Source organism: Mercurialis annua, linkage group LG2, assembly GCF_937616625.2.
Source record: "Mercurialis annua linkage group LG2, ddMerAnnu1.2, whole genome shotgun sequence".
Taxonomy (NCBI): Eukaryota; Viridiplantae; Streptophyta; class Magnoliopsida; order Malpighiales; family Euphorbiaceae; genus Mercurialis; species Mercurialis annua.
Genome location: NC_065571.1, coordinates 13648685 through 13675535, shown reverse-complemented (window position 1 = coordinate 13675535; position 26851 = coordinate 13648685). Strand labels below are relative to the sequence as shown.

At 31.4% G+C, this 26851-nt stretch overlaps 3 protein-coding genes and 1 long non-coding RNA gene across 4 annotated transcripts in view; 3 read left to right on the top strand and 1 right to left on the bottom strand.

Moving 5' to 3' along the window:
- The window catches only part of LOC130015144 (uncharacterized), a 57193-nt gene that overhangs the window by 26984 nt on the left and 3358 nt on the right, over nucleotides 1-26851 (bottom strand). The gene's annotated exons all lie outside the window — the stretch shown is intronic.
- On the top strand, nucleotides 6310-14296 carry LOC126669590 (probable hexosyltransferase MUCI70). Its single transcript, XM_050363097.2, has 9 exons — nucleotides 6310-6724; nucleotides 7462-7746; nucleotides 7942-8155; nucleotides 8871-8980; nucleotides 9057-9256; nucleotides 11760-11863; nucleotides 12647-12834; nucleotides 12920-13119; nucleotides 13892-14296. Exons 1-9 carry the CDS (start codon nucleotides 6490-6492, stop codon nucleotides 14081-14083), a joined length of 1728 nt encoding a protein of 575 aa, XP_050219054.1. The 5' UTR covers nucleotides 6310-6489; the 3' UTR covers nucleotides 14084-14296.
- Nucleotides 19311-20532, top strand: LOC126670769 (uncharacterized). The gene has a single exon (XM_056104755.1). It carries the CDS (start codon nucleotides 19601-19603, stop codon nucleotides 20033-20035), a length of 435 nt encoding a protein of 144 aa, XP_055960730.1. The 5' UTR covers nucleotides 19311-19600; the 3' UTR covers nucleotides 20036-20532.
- On the top strand, nucleotides 21561-26035 carry LOC126670771 (cytochrome c oxidase copper chaperone 1-like). The gene is made up of 2 exons (XM_050364592.2): nucleotides 21561-21726; nucleotides 25574-26035. Exon 2 carries the CDS (start codon nucleotides 25593-25595, stop codon nucleotides 25830-25832), a length of 240 nt encoding a protein of 79 aa, XP_050220549.1. The 5' UTR covers nucleotides 21561-21726; nucleotides 25574-25592; the 3' UTR covers nucleotides 25833-26035.

Sequence of the window (26851 nt, the reverse complement as noted above, 5' to 3'; positions counted from 1 at the left end):
TTCGAGGGGCGATTCTGAAATGTTTTCGCCTAGTAACTCGATGTGTTGTCTGACCGAAACTAAAATATTTTAAATAAATATTTTTAAACCTAAGTCAAAGACTTTTAAAATGAGATTTTAAAAGTAAAGTTAAACGTTTAAAAAGGACTTTAAAAGAGTTAAAGTCGACGTTTAACCGGTTTAAAAGATTTAGCAAATGATGTTGCTAAATAATTAGTATACGACTGTGAATTGTTTTAACAATCAAGTCTATACTATTAAATGATTTTAATTAGGCATTGTTATACCTAAAAGGACTTCTAGAGTGAAGTCTAAACGTTTTCTCGAGGTGAAAACGGTTTAAATAGTTTTTAAAGAGAAAGAGACCATATGTGCTATGTGTTATGTGAATTGCATGATTTGATTAAACATAGGTTTCAGGACATAGATATTTATACCAGAAATGGGTATTGATGTGTTGTCTTGTGTGTTTTGTATGTTTGATCCGACTAGCTGTCCAGCAGTCAGACAAGGACTCCAGGGAGTCTGTCACACATACGGCAGGGCTAAGTAGTTACTTAGCAGTACTGTGAGTTTACGTGTTTACTTTTGAATATCAGTATTCAATTATTTTAAATCCATAAATCGCAGTAGTATAAACTAGCCAAGAAAGGTCCATTGGAACGAGCTACCTATTGGGCAGCAATAGGGTTGCGTGATCACCAACACCGATTTTTAGATGTACTTCTGTCGAGGTATAGAGGTATGCATGTCGTGTAAGTCATTGGGAAAGTAGATGCCCTGACTTCACGGGTAAACCCTGAGACGGCAGTAATACAGTTACGGTCGCGGAATAAGCCGCGAAGGCAGTTTCTGATTACGGTCCAGGTACCAGAGATACAGAATTGGACGGCAGTGATTCAGTTCACGGTCTTTATTCTGTTGTCCATAAGCTCGTAAGATGAGTGTGTCTGTTAGGACATTTGTGAACTAGGGTTTCATATGGATCGACGTAATTGGTCATATTTTATATATAACTGTTTTATATATATAATGCGATTTTGGTATTTATCTGTAAACTGTTTACTCACTCAGAAATATTTATATTTCTGACCCCGTTGTTGTTATCCTATTTTCAGGAAACAAACTTTGAGGTCAGTCGAGCTTCCACATCCCTACTTCAGGAAAGCTCTTCTTTGGTAATGTACATAGGATTTTGTACTCTTAGTATGCTGCAATAGTATAAGTGTGATGTGCCAGCAGCCGTGCCACTAGTCCTTTGTTTAGATACTCTGATAGGATCTAGTGCATGTGTATACCTTTTGGGTGGCTGTTTAGTGGCATATTGTATCTAGTTACCGAGTCGGCCTCGTGTGTTTTTATGAGGGTCAAAAACAGTATGCTTTATATATGCCGGCTATGTGTAACCGGTCCGCTGTGTATTTTAATATGTTTAATACCACCGTTGCGAGACGCAAGGTGTCCGCTTATTTTATTAAACATATTAACAGTGGCGTATGGTTGGAAACGGGGATGCCTGTGTGTTGAGGCAAGCGAAAGATAAGTCCCTGGCTTTCCAATGCCTATACGCCAGGTTTTCAGAAGGAAGCGAGGGTTGAGATAACGAGGTTATCTAACCAGTACTTCTGAAACCTAGATTTCGCTTATATGTATATTTTCAGAAATGTGTTTGCGTAAAACGAGAAAAGAATAACGGTATTTTCTGAAAACGGATCGTACGCGAGGTACGATCCAGTAATAGTATTTGCGAAAAATTTCTAGAGGTTCTAGGCTTGCTACGGGTTTCGGAACAACCATTCCTATTCCCTAGCGCCGGTCGTGACTTGGATTAGGGTGGAATTCGGGTCGTGACACAGAAGGAAGATCACGACCAGTTGTAGATGACGTCAGGATTACGATATCAACGATACGTCTTAAGCCACACTATTTTGGAAAGATAACGGATAGGACAAAAGTGACAATGAGAAGATTCTCAACTATGCAACAGCAAGAAGCTACTATGAACAAGACAGATAATCGATTAGCAACAAGTATGAAGTCACAGCTGTAAGTGGAAAGCTAAGAGTTAAGGTAAAAGAAAAAGCTGTGACTAAAACATACTAATGGACGTTGAGAAGGGTATAAGTACAATTTTAAGATCCCAACAAATTTTATGAAAATTCGAGGACGAATTTTTATAAGGGGAAAGAATGTAATACCCCAAAAGATTTAATTATTTATTTGGGCCACGTGTTCAGTTTGGACTCGCCAGAGTGGCGATATCGGAAAGACTTCAGAGAAATTAAAGTAAATAAATTTTAAGTAGGTCGGTTTTGGGAAAGCAATTATGCGGAAATTAATGTTAAATTTTAATTCTAAAGTTAGAATTGGAATTAAAAGGAAAAATGTCAAGAAAAGCCCAAAATAAAGTTCAGGGATTAAAGTGATAATTTTGCCACTACGCCTCGAAAATGGAAATTTATAGGTTTTGACGAGAAAGTATTAATATCGAGTTTCGTATTATTTATCGGATATAAATAATACGTATAAGTCATAATTAAAATGTTAATTGATTTAGCTATGGACTAAATTGGACAAACGAAAAGTTTACAAGTTATTATGTAATAAGAAAAGAAGAGAAGGATCAAAACGAGCTTTTAAACATGATATATATGGTTATGAATATGAATCAGAGACATAGAAGAAGAATCGAGAGAGATTGAGAAATAACGATCGATATCGTCGTTTCGACGCTGATTCTCCGTTCGACGTCCGATTCGATCGATTTTTGCGGCGATCTCTTCAGAATCTCGTCCTCTATCGATCCTAAGCTTCGTTTTGAGACGTGTTAGCAATTATTGGGGTCAATAGACGTGGACTAGCGAGAGCATACTATCAGATCGACCACATCATTACTTAGATAGCGGTCACTGTGAGTTGCACTTTACTTTCGTGTATTACCGATTAAAATTATTTTGATATCATATTATATAGGCTTAGTCACCAAAAATTGCCAAACCTATACGTTTTATGTCAATTATAGCCAAATCTTTAAAAATCACCAGATTTAGCCAAACCTTATATATTCTATTTTTTTTAGCCATTTTTTAATCGAACCGATTTTTCTAACACCGTGTCGTCCATGTCACCGCCAACTAAGCAATTGGCTGGCAAGGAAGCTGAAATTTTTAAATAAGGTTTGGCTATAACTGACACAAAAGAAATAGGTTTGGTATTTTTAGGTGAATAAACCTAATTTTAAATTTAATAATTAATAAATTAATTATCATTTATAAAAATTATATATATTTTAAAATAATTGATATTTCCTATTTATTACTAATTAAAATTAATTTTAATTGTTTATTAAACCTAATTAAATCTAATAAATTTATATTATAATATATTTTAATGAATATGTAATTAAAAAAATGAATTAATGTATTACTTAATAATTAATGTTGAATTAAATTTGGTGAAAGTGTTTAATGTTCATGATGATTTTTAACTTGATTTATTATTTTTAATGTTGTTGAGATCTTATTATGACTGGGTTTAGATAATAAATAAAATAGTTATGTGTAAATTAAGGTAAATTTTTTGCTATGCCGAGTAAAATGACATATTTATGCTTATAAACATCATGATATATATTGATTACACCACAATGAGCTTCACTTTTTAAAGGAAAAAAATGAGAAAAAATTACACTCGTGCTTTAAATAAGCAGTCTATTAAGTGATTGTTTTTATGTTTATATGTGTATAGTTGAATTATGAACACTGTCGTATGTTTGTTGTGTATATTACTGTCAGACGAACAATTGGTTCTCAAACGGCGGCGGTGTCAACGAACCGACGACTGAAACTTAAAAATAAATAAATTATAAGATGAATATGACATTTTTTATTTTTAATAGAATTTAAATTAATTTATATATCCATCAAATATGTAAAAACGATTTATTAGAATTAATTAAATTTAGTAAAAAAATAGATTAATTTTAATTAGCGTTAAATAAAAATATTATTTATTAAATATATTTGAATTTTATAATAATATAATTAAACATTTAATAATTTAATTTTAAAATTAGTTTTATTCACCAAAAAAATACAAAAACTATGCATTTTGTGTCAGTTATAGCCAAACCTTATTTAAATATTTCAGCTGCCATGGCAGCCAATTGCTTAATTGGCGGTGACGTGGACGACACGGTGTCAGAAAAACCGGTTCGATTAAAAAATGGCTAAAAAAGAAACAGAACATATAAGGTTTGGCTAAATCTGATGATTTTTAAAGGTTTGACTATAATTGACACAAAACGTATAAGTTTGGCATTTTTGGTGATTAAGCATATTATATATATATATATATATATATATATATATATATATATATATATATATATACACACGCATCGCACTATATATGTTGAATTGTTATATGTTTTGATTAAATTTTGTATACAAGGACCTAGTATACGATCCAACGAAACTAACTACCTATTGGGTGTCAATAGGCTGTGTGATCACCAGTAATTGAGTCAGTCTAACGTGTCTGACTATAAGGTATGATATGATTATAAAAAGCTGAGATATGAATGCGATACGAGAGTGAACTTGGTTAGAGTGACCTGAGCCCCGTATCTAGTAGGTTAGACCTACCAGCGGGTTGGACCCACCACTTTGGAATTCAAAGATATGTCACGACTGACGTGGTTGAGTGTGAGCACTCCCGGGTCAGACCATTTGGATCAGTATGATTTGAATAATAGTGAATTTAGCTATGTTCAGGATTTTAGTTTCGAAAGGATCGAGTACTTGTTCATATGTATTTTTGTATTAATATTGATTTGAATTGCGATGCTATGTTTTATAATAATGTCGTTAGTAAATTGCAAACTCACTCAGTATTTTCCCAAATACTGACCCCTCACCTTTGATTCAGGTGCTTAGTGTGTGTACTTAGTTAGAAGCTAATTTTGAAGTCCAGAAATCAACTGTGTATGTATAGTTTCTGACTTTTGTGAATGCTGCAGTAGTAGTCCCGCGTTGACAGGAGTCGTACCTAGACAGCAGTACATTTTGAATGTACATACTACTTGCTGTCCTGTTTATATATTTTTGATAGGCTACATGAAGTATGTTTTATCCACGGCCCTAGATGCCGTTGATATGTTTTATTACACTAACTTTTGTATTTAGTACCGCGAGGCCAGTTCGTACAGGGCGGTAACTAGAGCCCGCGAGGATTTTAAACAGTTAGTGTATATATTTGGTTATATGTTATATATGTATATTTGTTTCCGTTGTTTTATGTTATTCGTTATTATTTGCGAAAAATTAATAGTGGTTTGAGGCTTGCTACGGGTTCGGAGCTACCACTCCCGTTCTCTAGCGCCGGTTGCGGCTCAATATTTTGGATCGTGACATGTAACCTTTGTTATTTAGTTCTCACAAACATTATGTACTTCTATTTACTGAAATTAATACAATTGCTATTCTGCCAAAAAAAAATTACCATAAAATCTACTAAAAATCATTTGAATTTATTGATATAATATGAATATAATAATTTAATATAAAATTCAACTAGATTTACTTAAAATCTATACTATATATAAAAGCACGGATGGGGGGGGACAAGCAAATTTACTGAATAATCCTTTTCAGTTTATTACTAAATAAAGGTTTTATAGTCATTAACTAATTAGTTATTTAATTAATCACTAATGTAATTAAAGTCGTAATTAAAATAGATAGCTAAATTATCTCCAATCAAATTAGTAGGAATAGCTATCTTTTAGTTTGATTGAACTACAAAATTAAAACAATGTATTTAATCAATATATTATTATTTAAATCTTTATCTTATTATTTTTAAACATATTATATATAAAATTAAGTTAATTATTTAAGTATGGTTATCATAAAACCAAAACAAGAAAAAATTCTGTATGAAAAAAATTTAATAACCGTATATATTATATTTACTTTTATAAAAATTCTTAACTAATTTAATATTAATTATAAATAAAAAATTGATATAATTACAATAAATTTACTAATATGTTCATTGACGAGTTACGTTACGAGCCACGTGCATTGCACGTAATGCGAAACTAGTATAATTAAATAGATCCACATCAAACAATTAACAAAAAAATCCAAATATCAACAATCACATCGTTTTCACTCCAAAAGCCTATAAATTACTCTTTAAAAAAAGGTTATAAATTAAATTTTAATCAATTTAAATTTACTATTGTTATTTTTACTATTGTTATTAAAATAAAAAAAAATAGAGAAAACAAAAGATGATGTCCTTTCACAAAATCAAACAAGTCGTTTGGCATTGGTTCTGTTGTTCTTTATTTTGCTCTGAAAGAACAACAGACTCCAATCCCATAAAACCGCAATTCTGGATCTCTCAAATCAAACCCAAAACCGCAGATTCTTGGTTTTGGGAGATGAACAGAAGCATTTGGGTTTTGAATCGTAAAAAACAATGACAGGAGTGTTGTCATTGGGCCCAAGAGGAGGCGGAGTTAGTAGCTATGGCTTCTCAAGAAAACCTTCTTCCAAAATGCTTTTGTTGAGAGATAAAGATAAGGATAAGGACCGTTATTTCAACCCCTTTGTTTGCTGCCGTTATTATTTAGCTCGGAGACGGGTGGCTATGATGCTTTTGGTGGGGCTTGCTCTTCTTGTTTTCATCTGGGGTTCTCTCAATGTTAGTAAAGGTTTGTTCTTTTTGCTTTTTCATTTGGTTTAAATGATTTGTGTGTAGTTTGCGTAGGAATTTTAAGTGACCCAGATAGGATTATGGGTTCCTTTTAGAATTAAAATAGGGTGTATGCTTAGTAGTTTTAAAATGCCTGGTTTTTTAGTGGAATGTTTTGAGTAATTCATATAAAGGATAGCACGGACACGGGAAACCGAGACACTCGGATACGGACACGAGGAAGGTGTGTTATTCTAAGGTTTCCTATGTAAAAAGTGAAGTTTCATGTCCGGAACGTTGCGAAAAGGAAAATGATGATTGATAGAAGTGTCTGTGCTACCTATACGGACACGGAAAACGGGACACTAGGTTTCCTATGTGAAAAGTGAAGTTTTGTCCGAAACGTTTCTGAAACGAGTTGATTGAATGAAGTGTCTGTGCTACCTATACTTTGTGGGTTTTGCATTGTGAAAGTTGTCAAGTTGATTTTGGGTATTTGCTGATTATGCTTAAACAAGGTACATTGTTGGTTTGTCTTTTATTGGTATGATCATTTATTGCCTTTTGTTTGGTTTTGAAGACTGATGAGCAATATTATGAAATAGAGTATTCAGCCCAAGATGGTTATAAGGATTAATGAAAAAACGATATTATTAGCTTTTGTTTACTCTTTGTATCTTAATTACAAAGTCGTTTTGCTTTTGGAATAAAACACTACTTGATGTTTATATATATGTTTATCCGATGATGCACCAGAAAGTTCTAGTCCAGATATTAAGGGACCAAGTGGTGGCTCAATTCATTACATGGAAAATAATGGTCGAGGAGCTCCCCCTTCTCTCCGGCGACCTCATGCTGCAGGTGCTGATTCAAGTGACCAGCAAGCCGATAATGACACTGGCGAAATAAATGATAGTACTAGAACCCCTATATCTTACCGTCAAACTACTGAGGTCAGTGATGGTTCATCAGATCATCCATGCCACGAGTTTTCATTCCCTCCTCCCCCTCCACCTGGTGGAAAACGACGTGGACCACGCCGTAAGTTTTGAATCATTTATCAGTAGTTGCTCTTCTTCATTTATGAACTAAAAACAGCTTATTTCTATGTTTGAATTTAACAAGATGAATTTTCACGTAACGAGTATTAAAAACCATATTTTGTTGGAATTACTTAATTTACTATGTTTCCTGCTTACATAATACTGAATTTATTTTTGCTTGTTTGTCATTCAGCCTGTCCGGTATGTTATCTCCCGGCAGAGCAGGCGAGAGCTAGAATGCCAAGTTCTCCATCAGTGTCACCAGTGCTTTACAACCTGACATATGTTGTTGATGAAAATCCACTGAAAACTGAACCACTTGGTGGTTCTGAATTTGGTGGATATCCTTCTTTACAAGAGAGGAACGATTCTTATGACATAAGAGAGTCCATGAAGGTGCACTGTGGGTAGGTATCGTTCTGTCTTTAAATTTTTTTTTTTGATAAAACACTAGCATTGACAATTTCCTGAACGAAAGATATATGTTAATTGTAGTCTGTTGACCTATGGTCTATACATGTGATCTGTTTGTCTAAAAAGAAACAGAGATGAAGGAGGGTGTGACTATGAGAAGCATAGGGAGTTTTTGCTACTTTAATGGGCCTTCTGTATGTGATCCATTTTCGGGAACAAGCTATGAGTGTTGCAAGGGGGAATTTAAAGCGGGATGGGTAAGTTAATGATGATGGTGAATAGGATGTTGCTGGATATGCGTATTTTATGAAGGTGAATAAACATTGTTGATAAAGTACATGAGAGCTAATGGAATTTCAAAGAGTGCACATTCTAGAGAGAGAGAGAGGGTGGGATGTCCTAGGTTAACAGTAAAAATCAGATATGTGAGGAAAACAGGTACATGTGATGGCCTGAGAACCCTTCGTTGTACATTCAGCTATACTAAGACTCATACAATTTTGCACTTATATGAACTAAGGTTTTGGCCCATCAAGCAAAAGTAACCGGCTACTAGTGCTTCATTTACTCTTTTTTTTTTGTCAATTTGCATGTATATCCTTGTTATGAGAATTCTATTTTGATGTTAAATTCTCGTATAGCAACAATGTATACTTTTCTTCTTGTGAATTCACCTAATGTTCTTGCTGATGCATATTCTTTTATTAGATTTGTTAAAGGAAGTAAACCCGGTCTCCATACTGGATTTGATATAGATGAAGCTGATCTGAGGGAGTTGGAGCAGTTTCATGACGTCATTGTTGCTTCAGCCATATTTGGTATTGTTGTGCATAAGGCATAAGCTATGTTAAGATTTCTTGTTTTATTCTTTCCTTACCATTGCACTTTCTGCAGGGAATTATGACTTAATACAACAGCCCAAGAACATTAGTGAAGCAGCAATGAAAGATGTTCCTTTCTACATGTTTATTGATGAAGAAACTGAGGCATATATGAAGAATGTGAGTATTCTGGATAAGAGTATGAAAGTTGGTTTATGGAGGATCATCGTTGTCCATAATATTCCATACACGGATCCAAGACGTAACGGAAAGGTCAGTTTGCTTTTTGTAATGTGTCTTTCTCAGATTTTTATTTGCACTAGAGGTGGTGGTGCCTTCTTCTACAGCTACTGTGTTTTCTTACAATCTAAATGTTACTTTGTCCATTTGTCACCTCCGTTAGATTAATTATTATCACTTTCATCCAATGGGAAATTTGATAAAGTAGACAAAAAAGAAAATAGTAGAAAAAGCCGGGAAAGAATGGTGTTTATTTGTGTGTTTCCCCTTTGTCTCCAAATATGCATTAGCCGATCCTTACCATTATGAGACTTTTACATTTATATCCTCCTTCTTAAACAATTTTTTTATAGGATCTAAACTCTTGAGTCTCAGACAACTCCCTGTGGCTCATATTTTCTTTTGAATGTGAATTATAACTATATTAACTTTAATACATAGGCCGGATAGGCATGGAAATAGAATTTTAAGAATAGACATTTAGATTAGCAAAGCTATCTGATTTTATGAGAAATCATTTTAAGTATAACTTTTGAAAGCTATTGGGAGAGGTTAGGAAAAAAAAAGTTCCTTCATCTTTGGTTATCATGCACTATTTTCTTGATGCTTTTACTTGCTTTATCCTTTAGTTATTTCTTACTGGGGGACTATGACAAATAATCAGAGTAGTGATTAATTTATCTATCAAGATCAAGAGTTACATAAAGTAAAATTCAGCATTCTAGAAAACTTAGACTATGGGGATTCAAGTGCTGATCTTGTGGATTTGCAAGACTTCTTTTTATATTTTTGGGTTTCAATTTGCTTCTGAGCCTGAGATTCACATAGGCTCACAGAGAGGTCGTTTAGAGAAATAAATAACAGGTTACTGACATGACATGACATGCCTAAATGGTTTGCTGCTCTTCTGAAATATAGATGTATTAACTGTATGCTCTAAGCAAGTTTAGCACAAACTACTCATTGTCATTAGCCTTAATGTGGTTTGATTATCACTCTATTACTTTGTATTTGTAGGGAGAATTGCAAATGTACTTGAATTGTCTGAATTGGTATGAAACATACTCCTTCCTTAATCAGATTTTGAGATCTTAAAAATTTACCTTCAAACTAGAGTGGAAACAGCCCCAAACCCCAAGTAATCTAAACCAGTTCTGAAATTGAAAGAAAAATCCACTCTTGTTCACATGCACCTATTATTATAAAGTCTCATCTACCAGATTTCCCCAAAAGTCTAAGCATTTAATATATGCCCTTTTATGGTTGCTTGCCGTGGAATCCAAGTATTGGATATTGTTTATCAAATTAATTTGGGAAGCAGTTTTAACCAAAATATGCATTTATAGTTTTAAGAAGGCAATTCTAAGGATTAGGACCCTTGTCTTTTCGCCTTACTGGCAAGCACCCTTCTTATGGGCCCCAAGGTCTCTCCATATTTGTCAAATGTCATAGACTCATAAATTTTTTTTTCCCCGGTGAAATACATCATTTCCAGTTTTCCAGATATCATGCTGAATTTTAGAATTTGTTTCTACTTATGATTAAAATCTAAGGTTTTCAATCCCAACCAAAATCTCTATACAAAAATGGAGTTAAAAGGCATATACATATCTGTGTGATATTGTAGAATGAGAGCAGTAGCTGCTGTTTTGCATATGTTTTGGAAACATTTATCGATGTAGTTTTCCGCCTTGTGAATTATTATGCTGGTAATTTGGCTCAGCATGATACCATTTCTCCATATTGCCAAAGAAGTATTTAAATGAGAAAATTTCACTTGTTTTCTCTTTCCTTTTTCTCTTTATATTATCTCATTTAAAAGAATAGCCAGCAGTTAAATATTTGCTTGTTAATTTAATTTTGCTCATCGGTTTTCTGAGACATAATTTTTTAATGTTCATATGATTTATGGAAAAGCAGGAGTTTTTGTTTAGCTCTCATAGTAGATTAGCTGAAAGTGTTGTTTAATCAACCATTTATCAATGTCTCATAGTTAAGGGTGTGGAATTAGGTTTTTGGTTCAGTGCATAAGTGATTTAATCAAAATCTATAGGTTTTGACGGAATTAAAAACCGAGCCGAGTTAAAATATGGTTCACTTTGGTTTTACCAAAATACAAGCAATTCTTCCTCTTTCTAATTTTAAAGAAAAATTAAATAAATAATAAAAAGAACAAGGAGATGTTAAAATTATGTTCAAACATTGTCCAAATAGTAGATCATACATTCTAACCACTTGAATACATTACAATCTAATGTTATTTATTAGAAAATCATATTATATTTGTAGTTCAATTTTTTTTCTTTCTGTTTTTCATAAATAAAAATTAAATTGAACCGAACTACAATATTTCAAAAACTCACAGTTAATAAATTAAACCAATCATTTTCGATTGGGTTTATTCGTTCGGTGCGGTTTGGTGCACTCTCCTACTCATATTTTTTTATGTGCAAGTCATTTTTGTTGTATTCATTCTTTAAACATATAATGATGGTTCCAGAAGTGAAGTTTTATTCGCTGTATGTAAATGAGGCAGGTCCCAAAGCTTCTGTTGCATAGGATCTTTCCTAATGTTCGATACTCTATATGGATTGATGGAAAGCTCCGGCTTGTTGAGGACCCGTATAAAGTTCTTGAGAGGTAAATCCTATTTTCTATTATAATTTGCTGCTTTAACTAAATAGTTGGATTAAACATCAAGATACAGTGCATCAAATTGAACATTAGAAAATAGGATTCAACTGAGTGCATGAACTCTAAACTTAATTTTTCTAGTGCATCAAATTGATGCACATCAAAGCATTATCGTTGCTTTGTGGCGCCATATCTAGGCTTTTCTATTCTTTTCCGGAGCTGGTCATTACCTTCTTCAAGCCTGTTACTCGACTTTCTAAGGTTCTGAATTTGTTTACTAAGAGTAATGTACTTTGAATTATTAGAAAATGCAGGCTGTTTGTTTTGCTTTGTTGACCTGGTTAGCAATGCTTTACATTCAATCACACTTTTGTTTCTCTTTTACTTGTCCACTGGGAGATTACTTTGGCGCTTAGCTGCTTAATAGGGGTAGCCTGCTATGGCAGTATGATTCCATAAACCTTCATATCCCTATCGGAATGGGAGTAGAACTTGAAATTTCCAGTTTGGAATCTTAATTTGACTTGCGAAATTCCTTGGATATCAAACCAGTTATGAAGAAACTTGTTTTCTTTGAATGGGACAAAGAAATTTGTCATCGCTCTTGTTTAATAGCAATTTTTTGAAGCAGTTTTTGTGATCGACATCTTTCTCATTGATCATCATGTTCTTTACATCCTTATACAGTAGAAAATTGGACTTAATGCAGCATTTAGGTTGCGTTTTAGTTTGATCTCAGAACACTTTGATAAAAACTCTCTCTCTCTTCTCTTCTCTCTCTTTTTTCAGGTTTCTATGGAGCCAAAATGCTAGTTTTGCAATCTCGAGACATTATAGACGCTTCGATGTTTTTGTAGAGGCTGAAGCTAATAAAGCTGCTGGGAAGTATGATAATTCCTCCATTGACTACCAGATTGATTTATATAAAAGCGAGGGCCTCACACCATACACTCGGGCTAAACTTCCAATAACTAGCGGTATGTGCATGATTCTGTGTATGCAAGCTATACTTTCATGCTTCGTGGTCTCTACTTCTGTAGCCTGATCACTGGGTTGTTGCAGATGTTCCAGAAGGTTGCGTTATAATCAGAGAACATATTCCCATTACTAATCTGTTTACATGCTTATGGTTCAACGAAGTTGATCGGTTTACTGCTAGAGATCAGTTAAGCTTTTCCACAGTAAGGGATAGAATAATGAAAACAATTGATTGGAGCATAAGTATGTTTTTGGATTGTGAGAGGCGCAATTTTGTTTTTCAGGTAAATACTCATGGTCTCCGAATTTCTATACTAATGCGACCACGAATTGCCCCTGTAACTTATATGAGATGAGCAATTAACAATAAAATTAACTTTTTTTTATTACTTGGTCCCTTGAACTTGTTAAGTTTCATCAATTAGCCCCTACATTTGATTTCAAGATTGATATATCTGGTCTAATAAATAAAAATTGACAAGTTTAAAGGACCCGACAAAAGAGGTAATTTTGATTTTAATTGTCCACTGCGTGCAAGTTTGGGGGCAATTTCTGTCTTGTTGAATTAATGATCATAATACTAGAATGGTTTTTCCTATATGAGCTAGTCTTGGTCCACTAAAATTATTATAACTGTTATTTTTGTTGTTTGTGCTTAACATTTTGAGCATCCATTTTTACCGTATTCTCAAGGTTGCTGAGTGTCATCTTATTTCTTAGTTGTAACTTGTATGTGTAGTTTTAGTTTCGAGCATGAAAATGACTCCTTATGGAAAAAAGTTTTGTTGTTTCCAATTTCTACGCAAATTTATAGACGGCATCTTTTACTTTAGTAGATCTTGTCTGAATTTATGTTAAGGCAGTTTTCGGGTGGTTCATCCAATTTGTGTTATTCTCTCTGTCCATGTCTGTAATCGAAGCTAAAATTCGATATGAAAATGGTTCTTTATACGGTTGATGCCAAAGAAGTTTATTGTTTGTTGATCTTCATAATTATGATTAACTATTTTTCTTTCTGATGATTGTTTTCCCCTATACCTGATTTTTGATGTGCAGAATTATCACAAAGAGATATTAGACCACCTACCACCTCCCATTGTCCGAGGACCACCGGTCATGCGACGTTATGGTTCAGCCGGAAGATATCCAGTGAGGAGTTCTTCTCGGCGTGGGAAAGATAGAAGATATAGTGCAAGACATCACCGGAAGGCCGTGGCAGGTGACCGGTTCAAACAGGCTATTTTATAGGACAAGAAATCAATTTTAGCCTTTTTGTTTCCAAATTTTCCAATATCTTTAGCTATGATGCATCTTGAGGAAGGAGGATTTGATTGCTAGTGATCAAAGGATCAAGAGTGGATCAAAATTTTGTGTGAAAATTGTGGACATCTATTCATTCTTTTATTTTGTATATACCACATACCAAATAATCCCCATATAAGCTGCAGTTGTTCAAAGCCATTTGATCCTGACTAACATTGCTGACTGAGCTGAAAAATTGAGAAATTAAGTAGTAAAATCTAATTTCTCTATTTTTAAGGAAAAACAATAAACTATCTTCCTAAATTAAATTAAAATTATCATTACCCCGTCCATAAAGATGAACAAAGTTTGTTTTGCACAGGGATTAAGAAATAATAGTTCCAATTATAAAATCTATTATAAACTTTTCTTTTGGGAAAAGTAAATACTAAAATGATGATTAAGGAAATTTTCTAAAATTTTATAAATTACTGAAGGATAAAATCGACTATTCAACTTATTATTATTCTCGTAAAAAAAAACTTAATTATTATATATATATATATATATTTGAATGTCCAAAATAGAAAGTTTATCTATTTTAGTGAGAGGTAGTAATTTTTCTTAAGATTAAGTATTTCCTCCAAGTATTAATGAAATTTTCTTTGCATATAAATAAAATTTCGGTTAAATAGATCTAAAAAAAGTAGAAAAAAATATAAATAGTTAATTTATAAAAATAAAGAAAAATAAGAGTAACATTTTTGAGGTTTTTACACAAATACCGAAAAAAATAAAAATATTTACAACGATACTAGCATTTTTTCTTAACAGAAATACAAAAAATAATTACAAAAATATGAATTTTTAATATTTACAAAAATACGATTTTTATATTAATTTTCAAATTTTCCAGTTTTTATATTTGTTTGGTATATAATACGCATATAATCTGTACATTATAATAATATGATTTATGATACCTTCTCTCTCTAAAAACTAGTGCTCTACCTTCTCTCTAAAACTAAAAGGCTTTTTTCTTCTTCATAGTCTTAAGGGTGAGAGAAGATGCTTTTTTCGGATAATCGGAAAATTATCTTCTCTCTGCCCATAGTACTTTAATCGCAGATTTACGTTTCTTGTTTCAATAAGTTTTTTTAAGGTGTTTGTTTGTATTTTATTTTGATTGAATAAATTTTAAATGTTGTTGTAGATCTAAGACTTGGAAAATAATTTATGGATCTATATTGAAGATGAGACTTAAAAAGTTTGAAGTTTCAAGAATCAAGCGGTTTCAAGATCGTATTTTCTATTTGAACCATTTATGTTTTAGGTAACCTTTTAATGGTTGAAAAAGTCCTAATCGATGACTGTATTAACAGCCCTCATCATTATTTTAATATAGTACTTTATTCATCTATGTAATTTTCTTTCACATCGATGAAAGTTTTAGCTTTGTTAAAAAAATATGTACATAATTATATACTTTTTTTTATATCAGATCTGAAAATGAAAATACCAGATCTAAAAAACAGAGAAGATGAAGATGGAGCCCAACTGAAAATCTAAAAACAAAATGGATAGATATATACATACAACAATAAATCATAGATTTATACATACAAATCATATATCTATACATGTAAATATTATATTTATACATATAAATATAATTTTAAATTCAGATGGCAGCAGTGTGGAGGAGATAGCAGCGACGATGTAGGTGTAAAGGGGACAACAACGTGTTGAGGTTGAGGACGACCGGCGCGGCAGGCTTACGACATCAGCGGGCTTCTTGCAACGGCGGCGGGCTTCTTGTGGCGATGAAAGCTCCGTGTGTAGTGGCGGAGACGGACGGTAGCGGGCTGATGTTGGTGGCGTGATTAAGGTGAAACTAAAAATAGGATTAATGGAGGAAGAGAAAAAATAAAAGTAGGGTTCGGGTGGAGAAAATGGAGAAAAAGAGGGAAATGGTGTTTTTATTAATAAAAGAGATAAGATAATATTTTGAAAATATGAAAAATATTTTTATAAAGAAAAAAATAAAATAGTATGTTTGTAAATGTTTTATTTTATAATAATTAATAGTTATAAATTTACCAATATATTTTGGATAGTGCTAATTTCAGAGTAAAAATTAATAGAGATAAAATAATAGTTTTGATAAAATTATCCTTATTTAAACTAAATCTATTCCTCCCTTCTTAATAAACAAAAAGATTAAAGAAATTTAATTTGTCCCTATCAATACTTGGTGTGAATAAAATTACCATTTTTCTTTTCTTATAATAGAGAGGGAAAGGTTCAAATCTTTGAGATATTATATATTCTATATTTAAAAATATAAATATAGGACAATTCAACAGATATGTTTGGATGCATCATGAAAAATGGATTTCTCTTTGTGATAATTATATAAAATGAAAAATGGTTGGCATGGGGTTGGCTTACAACACAAAAGAAAGCAATAATAGTATTTATTATGTTGAGACTAGATAATAGTAAAGTATTTAATATCCATATTGCAACCATCATTTCATCCACCTCAATCTTGTCTTTGATGTCAAGTTTACTTTTGACTATCAAACAAAGGATGGTAATTCTTTTGGCAAATTACATATTTAGGTTTCTATATTTGTACTATTTTTGACATCGGATTTTCATATTTTTATTTGGGGTTAATATCATAAAAATTCACGAATTTTACACGTTTTTTCATTTTAATCATGAAGTTTAAATTTTTTTATTTTTATGCACAAACTACCACTTTTTCTCAATTTCATGCACGGTGCTGAGGTGTCACGACTCCATTGGTGTAATTCGCTTAGGTGAAGGTTATTTTACACCAATGAATGAGTGTCATCTCAGCACCGTGTATGAATTTGAGAAAAAGTGATAGTTCATGCATAAAGATAAAAAAAATTTAAACTTCGTGATTAAAATGAAAGAACGTGTAAAGTTCGTGATTTTTTTTGACATTAACCCTTCTATTTGTCAATATTGATTGAAGTATAGAGATCAGGATGTTATTTTTGACATTGGATTTTCATATTTGTCATTATTTTTATTTGTCAATGTTATTTTTATTGACTTAATCCATTGAAAAATCCCTGTATTTTTTTTTTATTTATATATGGTACCTTTTCAATTTTTATTATTCAATTACAAATTTATATATTATTTAACAGGTCCTTTTATGGACGTAAGTTGTGAGCGTTTGACTCAATCTTCGTTAAGTAATCAACAATTTTCACGTCGTAAATATTAAAAGGTCCCTATACTTTAAAATTTGTGTTTATCTCATCCCTTCTTTAAATTATGTCATAAAGCCAAACCTTTTCGACTTTTTGGAAATATATCCGAACTTTCAAAAATTGTAAATCTATCCAAATTTGATAAATTCGTTGTAAATCTACCCGTTTTCTAAAATTGTTTTAGTTATGCTGACTATAACAATTGAACGTGTGAAGTTTTCTTAAAATTGAAAAAAAAGAATAATCAATTGGGATGTCACATGATTCAGATAAATTAAATTTAAAAAATATCAAATCGATTTTGAAAAATTGGGTAGTTTTCAACGAATAAGTCAAATTGGAATAAATTTATAATATTTTAAAAATTTGGATACATTTTCAAAAGGTCGAAAATATTTAACATTTTAATCCATTATGCCTATTTTTATTTAGTGGGGCCATTGTACTTATAATTTTTTGCATATCTTGTCCTCCTTAAAGTTTGATGATGTGGCATATTTTATCAACTTGTCAAGTTAATTTGACATCATCTATTCCGCCCATGCAGACGTGTCCTTTTTTATTATCATCTACCGCCTTTTCTTTCCTACTGGCTATATATTGTTCGATCTCACACGTACGACTAGTGTAATTATGCTCATTTTCCGTCAAAAAAGAACCTAATAATTAAAAATAGATTAATATAAATACTAAACATAGATGAAAGATTAGAAATAACGAGATATTTAATTTTTTTTTAAATATAAAGGCTTAAAGATAGATTTTGCCTTTTTAATTTTTTAGATTTTATTGAGCATTTCAAAATCGGTTCACCAAGTGTCATACGAGAAATCCTTCAACAAATATTTTAGTATTAACTGACCATTCAGTACTGGCAAATTACCCTTTTCATTGATATTAAAAACAAATAAATTAATTATTTTTATGAGATATGATCATATGATCATGGATACAAATAATTAACTATATGGGCAGCCTTACCAATTTTGGCATTGTAATTGAGGTGACCAATAAGATCTCCCACAGCATAGCAAAGCTGTGATAGGATAAACAACAGCACTTCTACAAAATAATTTCAAGTATTACATTATTCCTAGAAAGATCTAAAACTAAAAACAAAATGAAAAAAAAAAAAACATTTTAAGTAAAGTCCATATTGTTTGTTTTGGTTAATTTGGTTTAAGCATAGTTTTTCTCACCCCTATACTTAGAATTACTCAAAAAAAAAAGACTTATTTTCTATTTAATAAATATTAAAAACATATTATCTTTAAATACTAGTTATTTAACTAATCTTAAAAGATTATCTAAATTTATTTTTAAAATGTTATATTTTAGTCAAATTATGATTGAACTCTTCTGAAAAAATTAATGAAAAAATTATCACAATTTCTTTAATACTTCGTAAAAAATTATTCTCTTAATATTATTTATTTTAATCAAACAAGTCCTATTCTTTTAAAATAAAATAGATCCTACCCAACTCCAACAACATGCAAAAAAGAAAAAGTTGAAAGTTCAAATGTGGATCCATATGTATGTGACCGACATGTATTTATTGGTTAGCAAAATCAAATAAAGATAAACTATTAAAAAGATAATTAAAGATCAAACAAATACCCCATTCCATCAAAAAAGAGCACCTATATTTTAATAATAGCAGTATATTTTAAGTAATTAATTATTATTATATATTTTCATTAATTATAATAAAAAAATTAAAAGAATTAAAGAATTACTAAAATTAAAACTATTATTACATTAAAATCTTATATAAAAAAAATTCAGTTTTATCTAAATATATTTAATTTTTAAATAATTATATTTGTTCTAAATTGTGGATCAATTTGAACCAAAGAAAATTTGCATTAATCATTCACATTTATGCCTAGATTAATTAAGGTGACCCACATAATTATTTCAATCAATTAAGCTAGATATTTATTTCCAAAATAAAAGCATACTATTAATATCACATATAATAACTCCCTTCTAAAACCCTTTACTTCCCATTTCATTTCCTCCTCAATTTCAATCCCTTGGGTTTTGGCTTTTCTTCAACACTTCCATTTCACTTCATTTATAAAGGTCAGAATACAGTTTTTAAGTATTTGGGTGTTTGACAATTTTGAATCTTTCTATGTTTTCATTAATGGGTTGATCTACTTTTTTTAGATTTATGGGTATTTTTTCTTGTAGATCAAGGGTATTTTTGTAAAAAAAAAAACAAGATATGAGTTTGAAGTGGTGAACTAGATTGAAAAAAAAGATGGGTTCATCTGGGTTTTGTGTGATATGTATGCTTCATTCTTTGGTAGCTTTAACAAGTGGGGCATTAATGATGTTGTACACAAATGAAGTGTCCATTTTTGTTCATGGAATTGAGGTGGCTACCAAGCTTAAAGGGTCAACCCCAAATGACCAGCTTTTGATCCAAACTTCTGATTCATTTTCTGGGCTGCTTTTGTTTGCAATTGGGTTCTTGTTGTTCATGGTGGCATTTGTGAAAGATAGAGAATTTCAAAGTTTCTTTGCTAAAGGTTGTGTTTTGCTTCATGTTTCTATGGCTATTTGGAGAATTTACTTTGAGATGAAGCTTCAAGATCTTGCCCATGATTTGCCTAGACAAGTTGTTGGGGATATTGCTTTGGCTCTTTCTTGGGTTTTCTTTCTTGTTTACTCTTGGAGAGAGAAGTATGATTAGTTCAAAATTTTGTGTTTTTTCTTTTGAGTTATAGAACCGATGTTGCACGAAAACTTGTTGAGTCTTTCGTTTTTGTGTTAAGAATACTTATCGAACTTTGGAACTTTATGTTTATAGCATACTGTTGTAGAAAAACGTCGTTTTGCAGCTTTTTTGTTCAACGTTTTCTATTTTAGTGTTTTCGTTTTTGTGCAACATAGTGTACGTAGATGTTGATGTGTTGGTGCGGATTTGTGGAAATTTTGGTGGATTGTAGATTGGAAATAGAAGTGAAGAAAATTGGAAGGTGAAATGCAAAATCTTGTTGAATTCTAGATTCAATAATGCTCTCAATTTCTTTGTAAATGGATCCATTTGTGCATATTTTGATGATTGAGGAATGAGAATTCCAAAAGTTGTACTTAAATTTTGCTGATATGTATCACATTTGAAGCCAATTTTGGTTTGTAATTTTTGTTTAAAGTTTAAACAAACATATTTTATCTTTTTGCTGCCAATCAGCCTGTTTCAGTGCTAGTTTTTTCACTTCTTTTTGTACAAAATCTAAGTTTCAATTGCTTAATCAACAATTATGACTGGTATTTGCCTGCCTGGCACAGGTATAATAAATTAGAGTAAAGTAGAGTTCTCTTCTTCTTTCATTTCAATACAAAACAAAAAATGTAAGTGAAATGTGCATAGCTGCAGAGCTGTGTATGAGTTCCATTGTTTTAAAAACCAAACTGCGGTCGAGCCGGTTCAAGAGTAAATTAAATAAAAAAAAACTGGAGATTGACGTGTTTTGGATATTTACTGATGGATTTTGCCATCGTTAATTCATATTAATTTTTAATCGGTTTGATAAGGTTTTTTCGATTAGATATGGTTCAATCCGGTGGGACTAATCTGTATTTTTTTAGACTAGACAACTGATTGGTTTTCGATTCAACCAATAGAACCTCTCGGTCCAATCTGATTCTTGAACAGTGATCGGTCCTAAAAGATTTAGAACCGATAGTATCCACAATCAAATAATTGAATTTATAATTTTTTTTTATAGTATTTTTACATTTCTTTTAATTATAGTATTTCCTTTTAAGATTAATTATTAAATTGTAAGCTCACAATATTATAAGATAAAATAATATGTTTGGCAATTTATATTTTCATAGTCACTACAATAATATTGTTTTAATAATGTAATCGTTTTTCATTTATATTACATTATTAAAACTAAAATTGACATATTAATTATGACTATAGAAAATATATACCAGGAATTGTTAAAATATACAAACAATATCAGTATATATGGTTGTAAAGTTATTTAATTTGTTCAATATATGTTAAATATTATTTATTTTAATTAAAGTTATATATGTATTTTTACGATGAATAAATATAATTTAATAATTATATTACTTTTCAAATTAATTTAAATTATTTATATAATCCTATTTATAATTTTATTTTAAATAAAATTTTGTAATTTTATTTATAATATTTTATTTTGACTAAATAAAATTGAGTAAAAGAAAATGAAACCTAACAATAAAACATAAACTCAAAATTCATACAAAACCATTTTCCTCTTCCAGGTGCCCTTTAAGCTCGCTGCCGCCGCCATCCGCCCTCCTTCGCCGTCGCTTCCGCTGCCTTCGCCGTCGCTTCCAGTCCTGTCTCTTTTCGTCCGCTGCAATCAATACATTTCGGTTCGTTCTCTTTTGTCCGTCCGCTAATTCGCCTCTTTTTATATGTTTATTAGGTTGTTGAAAAATACATGACTTAGTGAGAATCATATATTTGTTCTAGGTCTGATTTTTAGTTGCTGTTACTTAATTAATGATTTGTGGTTTGTATTTGGTTAATTTAATTGGACTATTATAACTCTAGGTTTTGGTTAAACAAATTTCAGATAAATTAATAGGTTTTTGGTTCAAACAATTTAGATATAATTCCTGGTTATCTTCCTCAAGTTGAAGCAGCAGTTCTGTTAGAGTGTGGCCAACATTCATAATTCATTTTAATTATGTTGTGGAGCTCTTTTTTTATGGCATTATTTGCTGGAATTCTCCTAATTTGCTTCCAAAATTCATCAACTGATGGTGTTGGAGTTTGTTTTATTGCCTTTGCTTTTCTATTCAGAATTGTTTTGTATGCTTGTTGGGTTAATCAAAGAAATATATAGATGATGATTATGATCCTTGACTGTTTGTATATAATTCTAAATAATCAAACAATATAATTATGAGTTATGATAATTTAGGTACTATATATACATAGTGAAGTTGACTCACTTTTTAATTAGTATCTTGAACAATATAAGTTAAGCTTTCTCTATTTTTATGTAGTATTTAGCCCTTTTTCTCATAATTAGTAATTGTTTATTTTTTTACTGATATTTATTGTTAGGCGTCGACTAATTGTTTAGTTCTAGTGATAATCATTTCGAATCGTCCCGATCTATTGGAACTGAATTTTCATATTGAGTCGTACCAAAATAATAAATTTATGAACCTCACAAAACCAGATTTCCGTGAAGTATGAGACCCGGTTTGTGGTTCAGCCCTACATTTTCCAGCTCCCCGGAATTGTGCACAGCCCTACATTTTAGGACCTATTTGGATTGGAGGCCGAGAAATATAAATAGTCATCTAAAACTACAATTATGTTCTAGGACATGTTTGCATTAGAGCTGAGTTTGAGGTTGTAGCTGTCGGAAGCTGATCATGCTGTTAAAAAAATAAAAAATTAAAAAGAAGTCCAACAACTCTAACAGCAACAGCCATAGTTAACCTTAAATCCAAACAAGACTGTAAAAATAGCTACTGAAAATGGATTTTTTTTCCCATTTTTATCAGCTTTGAACATAAGAAAAGCCATTTCATTAGCTAGAAATTTAATTCTAGAGTTTAAACCCTTCCTTCACTCCGGAATTGATCAAAATTGACTAGAAAATAACTAACTTGAGAGGAAAAAAGAAAAAGATTTAGTGAGCTTTATTTAGCTTAGAAGTTAGAACTACTAAATGAACTTCACTATTTGGCCATTACAAATTAAATGCACATTTTTCATTTGAACTTTAATTAATGAATTAAAAAATTGTAAAACTATTAAAAACAATTGTAATATGAAAATTAAAAAAATTGAAAAGAATTGCTGATAATATACAAGTTGTGAATTTCGACATCTGATTTGGCTAAGTGGTGCTAAAGTTGTGTTAATTTTTAAAAATGTGAAGAAAGAAGAAATAGATAATTGTTAAATTTTATTTTTGTCTAATTTCAACTATTAAATAATTTTTCCGAATATAACAATATAGAAATGCTAGGAGGACGCATAGTAGGTTTGTTAGCGCAGAGAGCCATTGGATGGCCGTAGGTTGAATAAGTGTTGGACATAATCCCATCATCGTCATATGGAAAAAGATTCTACTTAACACCGTCCATAATCAGGGCATAATAGTGTCTTTCTGAAAATATTAATCTTGTTTAAGCACCTTTGGATAGATGAAGGATTTAGTTTGTTCCATGAGCTAAACATGAAGGGTTCATTTGACCCTTTTCTCCATAAAAATAAAAGCTCCAAAAAGTGGTAGAAAATAATTATAGAAAAAAAGAAGGAACAAAAAAAAAACCCTAATTTGCTGCCACTTCTTTGCTATTCTATTCTGTTCCAATTGTTCTGGATTCTTCTGCTGAGTTTGACAGTGAAAATATCTATTTCATAAAGCAATCAATCCCTTCAGTTACTGTAAGATTACAAAATTTAAAAACTTAATTTGATAAGATTGTCAGCTTTAGCATTTCTTGTTTTCTTTGCTTATTGTTTATATTGTCCTGCTGCAAAAAAGAAAGAAGGAGATTCACTACTTGCAGCAATTTATGCATTTTATTATTTTCATAATTGGGTTTTCAAAAAAAATGAAAACACTAAATGATTTATCCTTTCTTCCATGAAGTGGGTAGTGAGGCTTTTCTGACACTTAATCCTACCACCTATACCCTATGAAGTGGGTCTAAATTTATTTAGAATTTCGGTTATATTTTAATTTTACATAAGTTTGTTTGGTCTATTTCATCAGAATGCTGATTCTTTCGGTAAAGATCATAGGTTGATTGATTTGATAGCAACTTTAGTTTAATAGCACGAATTTTTAGAAAATGAAGCTCCTTTTCAAAGCGGTTATTATCTGTTTATAATGCTTTGCTCATTAACTACTGAATAATATGATATCTAGGTAGCACGGACACTTCATTCAATCAACATATCCCGTTTCGGAAACGAAACTTCAATTTTTACATAGGAAACTTCAAAATAACACCGTCTTACCGTGTCCGTATCCAAGTGTCTTGTGTCCCGGCGTTCGTGTCCGTGCTACCTATTACTGATTCAACATTTCTAAGTCGATGCATTTTAAGCTACCCATGAATTGAATCAGTGTATTTTGTTCTGGTAATCAATTTACATCGTCTGGACTCTTGGTCTTGTATGGAATGGGTGGAAAATGATTTGATAACTACTCAAATGTAATCAATTAATTTTCAGATAAGAGGTTGGCAAAGTACTTTGTCCCGACCGATTTAATAGCAACAATAGTTTAATAGCACGGACTTTTAGAAAAATGAAGCTCTTTTTTAGGGCGGTTATTATCTGTTTATAATGCCTTGTTTGTTGACTACTAAATAAATTGATATAGATTCAACATACATCTTGCAAATATCTTCTGTCAAGTAGTCTTGTAAATGCTATGAAGCAGACTTTGTCTTAATATTTAACATAAGGTGGTCAAGATATAGAAATGAACTTTGAATCACAGTTTAGTGATGCTAATGTTGTTACTTCTCCACTTTGTTGCATGCAAAGTCGACTCTATGTTTTCGCATTTCGTTTCCGTTTTCATAGATCTTTTGAAACTCAAAAAGTTTATATTTATAAATTATAACCTACTCTTATAAAAAATATTTTTTCGCGGTTTTTTCGTTTCAACATTTTTGCTTCCATGCAAACATAGCTTCTTCCAAATGAAGACAATATTAAGGCTGTTGTCTGTATTTTGCACTTCTTTTATGAGATTGTTGATTTTGGAGAATTATATCACCTTTTCAAATATGATGATGTAGTAATGTTTACTTAATATTTACCTGTGCATTATTTAATTCAGTATTGCCTATTTTCCCCATTGAAACAGAATTATTAGTGAAAACCTGTAGCTTGTGATGCAGGTATTTTCACAACTTAATTGTAATTTTGAGGATTGATATGTAAAGATTATAGTCCTTAAAATTCTAGGATATGAAAGTATATTGACATTTTGCTATTTGATGCACCTGAGTTTTATTTTGCTAGAATTGAAGAGCATACACACTTATCTGGCCTTGTCTAGCCATTGATGTTTGACATACTGTGGATTGTTTAGCAGAAATCAATATGTTTTGCTGAAAGTTTGAAAAGAATAGAAATGGCGTTAATTGGATTTATTTATTTACAAAGCTTTTTTTTGTTTTTGTTTTTATTTTGTGCTTTAAATTTGATGTTTTTTCATTTTTTGTTCGGTAGAACCACTATTTCAATAAAAATGGGCGCGCTGCCTTTGCAAGGTGCTTCCTCAACAGTAGCTTTGCCAGGTTCGGAACAAAATAAGGGTCCGTCAATTACTACTACTGCACCAGAAAAGCCGAAAAAGAAGATATGTTGTGCCTGTCCTGATACAAAGAGGCTCAGAGATGAATGCATTGTGGAGCATGGTGAATCTGCTTGTGCAAAATGGATCGAGGCTCATCGTCTATGCCTTCGTGCCGAGGGCTTTAATATTTGAAATTGATCAAATTGTTAAGCTGATAAACATATACTACTAGTTTTGAGGGTATAGGAAAATTGATTTCAGAATTATACTTGCCTTTTAATAGTTGAGGAATAAAGCTGGAAAAGGGTTAGTGTTTCGGGACAACTTCATCTGTTTTATAACAATTGAAATTGGATGTATACATTGATGAAAACTTAGTTTGTGCTGTTGTCTCATCTTTTCTGCTGATGCTGTCTGGTTCTTCATGTTAGATATTGTTTTTGTTGGTGAAGAGACTTCCTGATGGTTCAACGCATGCGGAAGCTATGGTAAGATGATGAATATTATTAGTGTGCGAAAGGTAATTCTAATCGAGTTGAACCAAACAATATACTATTCCCTCCGTCCCAATAGAGTTGTCCACTTTGAGAATTTTTTTTGTCCCAAATTCTTGTCCACTTTCAAAAAGTAACTAACTTTTACACTCAATTATCCTATATTATCCCTATTTAAAATCCACTAATAAAAATAAGTTGCAAGTGGACCCTATATTAAATAGGGGTATGACAAGAAAAGTAATGCAAATTTTATAAAAGCTATAAACAATAATTGCTTTTTTTAAACTGTGTGATAAATGCAAAGTGGACAACTCTATTGGGACGGAGGGAGTAGTATTTTTGAAATAATAAAACAATATTTCATTTTTTATTTTGATTTTAACAATAAAAAGAAATTCAGTTCACTCTTGTTGCAAACAGAATTGAAAATATTAAATCAAACTAAAACTGAACCGACTGAAATTGGTTCGGTTCAAATTTTGGTTTGGTTTGAATAGAAAGCACACCTGGCTAATGATTATTTACTTTGGTTATGTTCAATTTGATTATAGCTTGACTGAAACTTGTTCATATGAAAGAAATAAAAGTTTTGGTTTGGTTGAATTTTCAAAAATGAATTATTTTATGTTTGATGCTTGAAATAAGTATAACTATTCTGTATATAATGGCTATTTTTTTTACTTTAATTTATGAAATAGTAATTTCATAGAATTG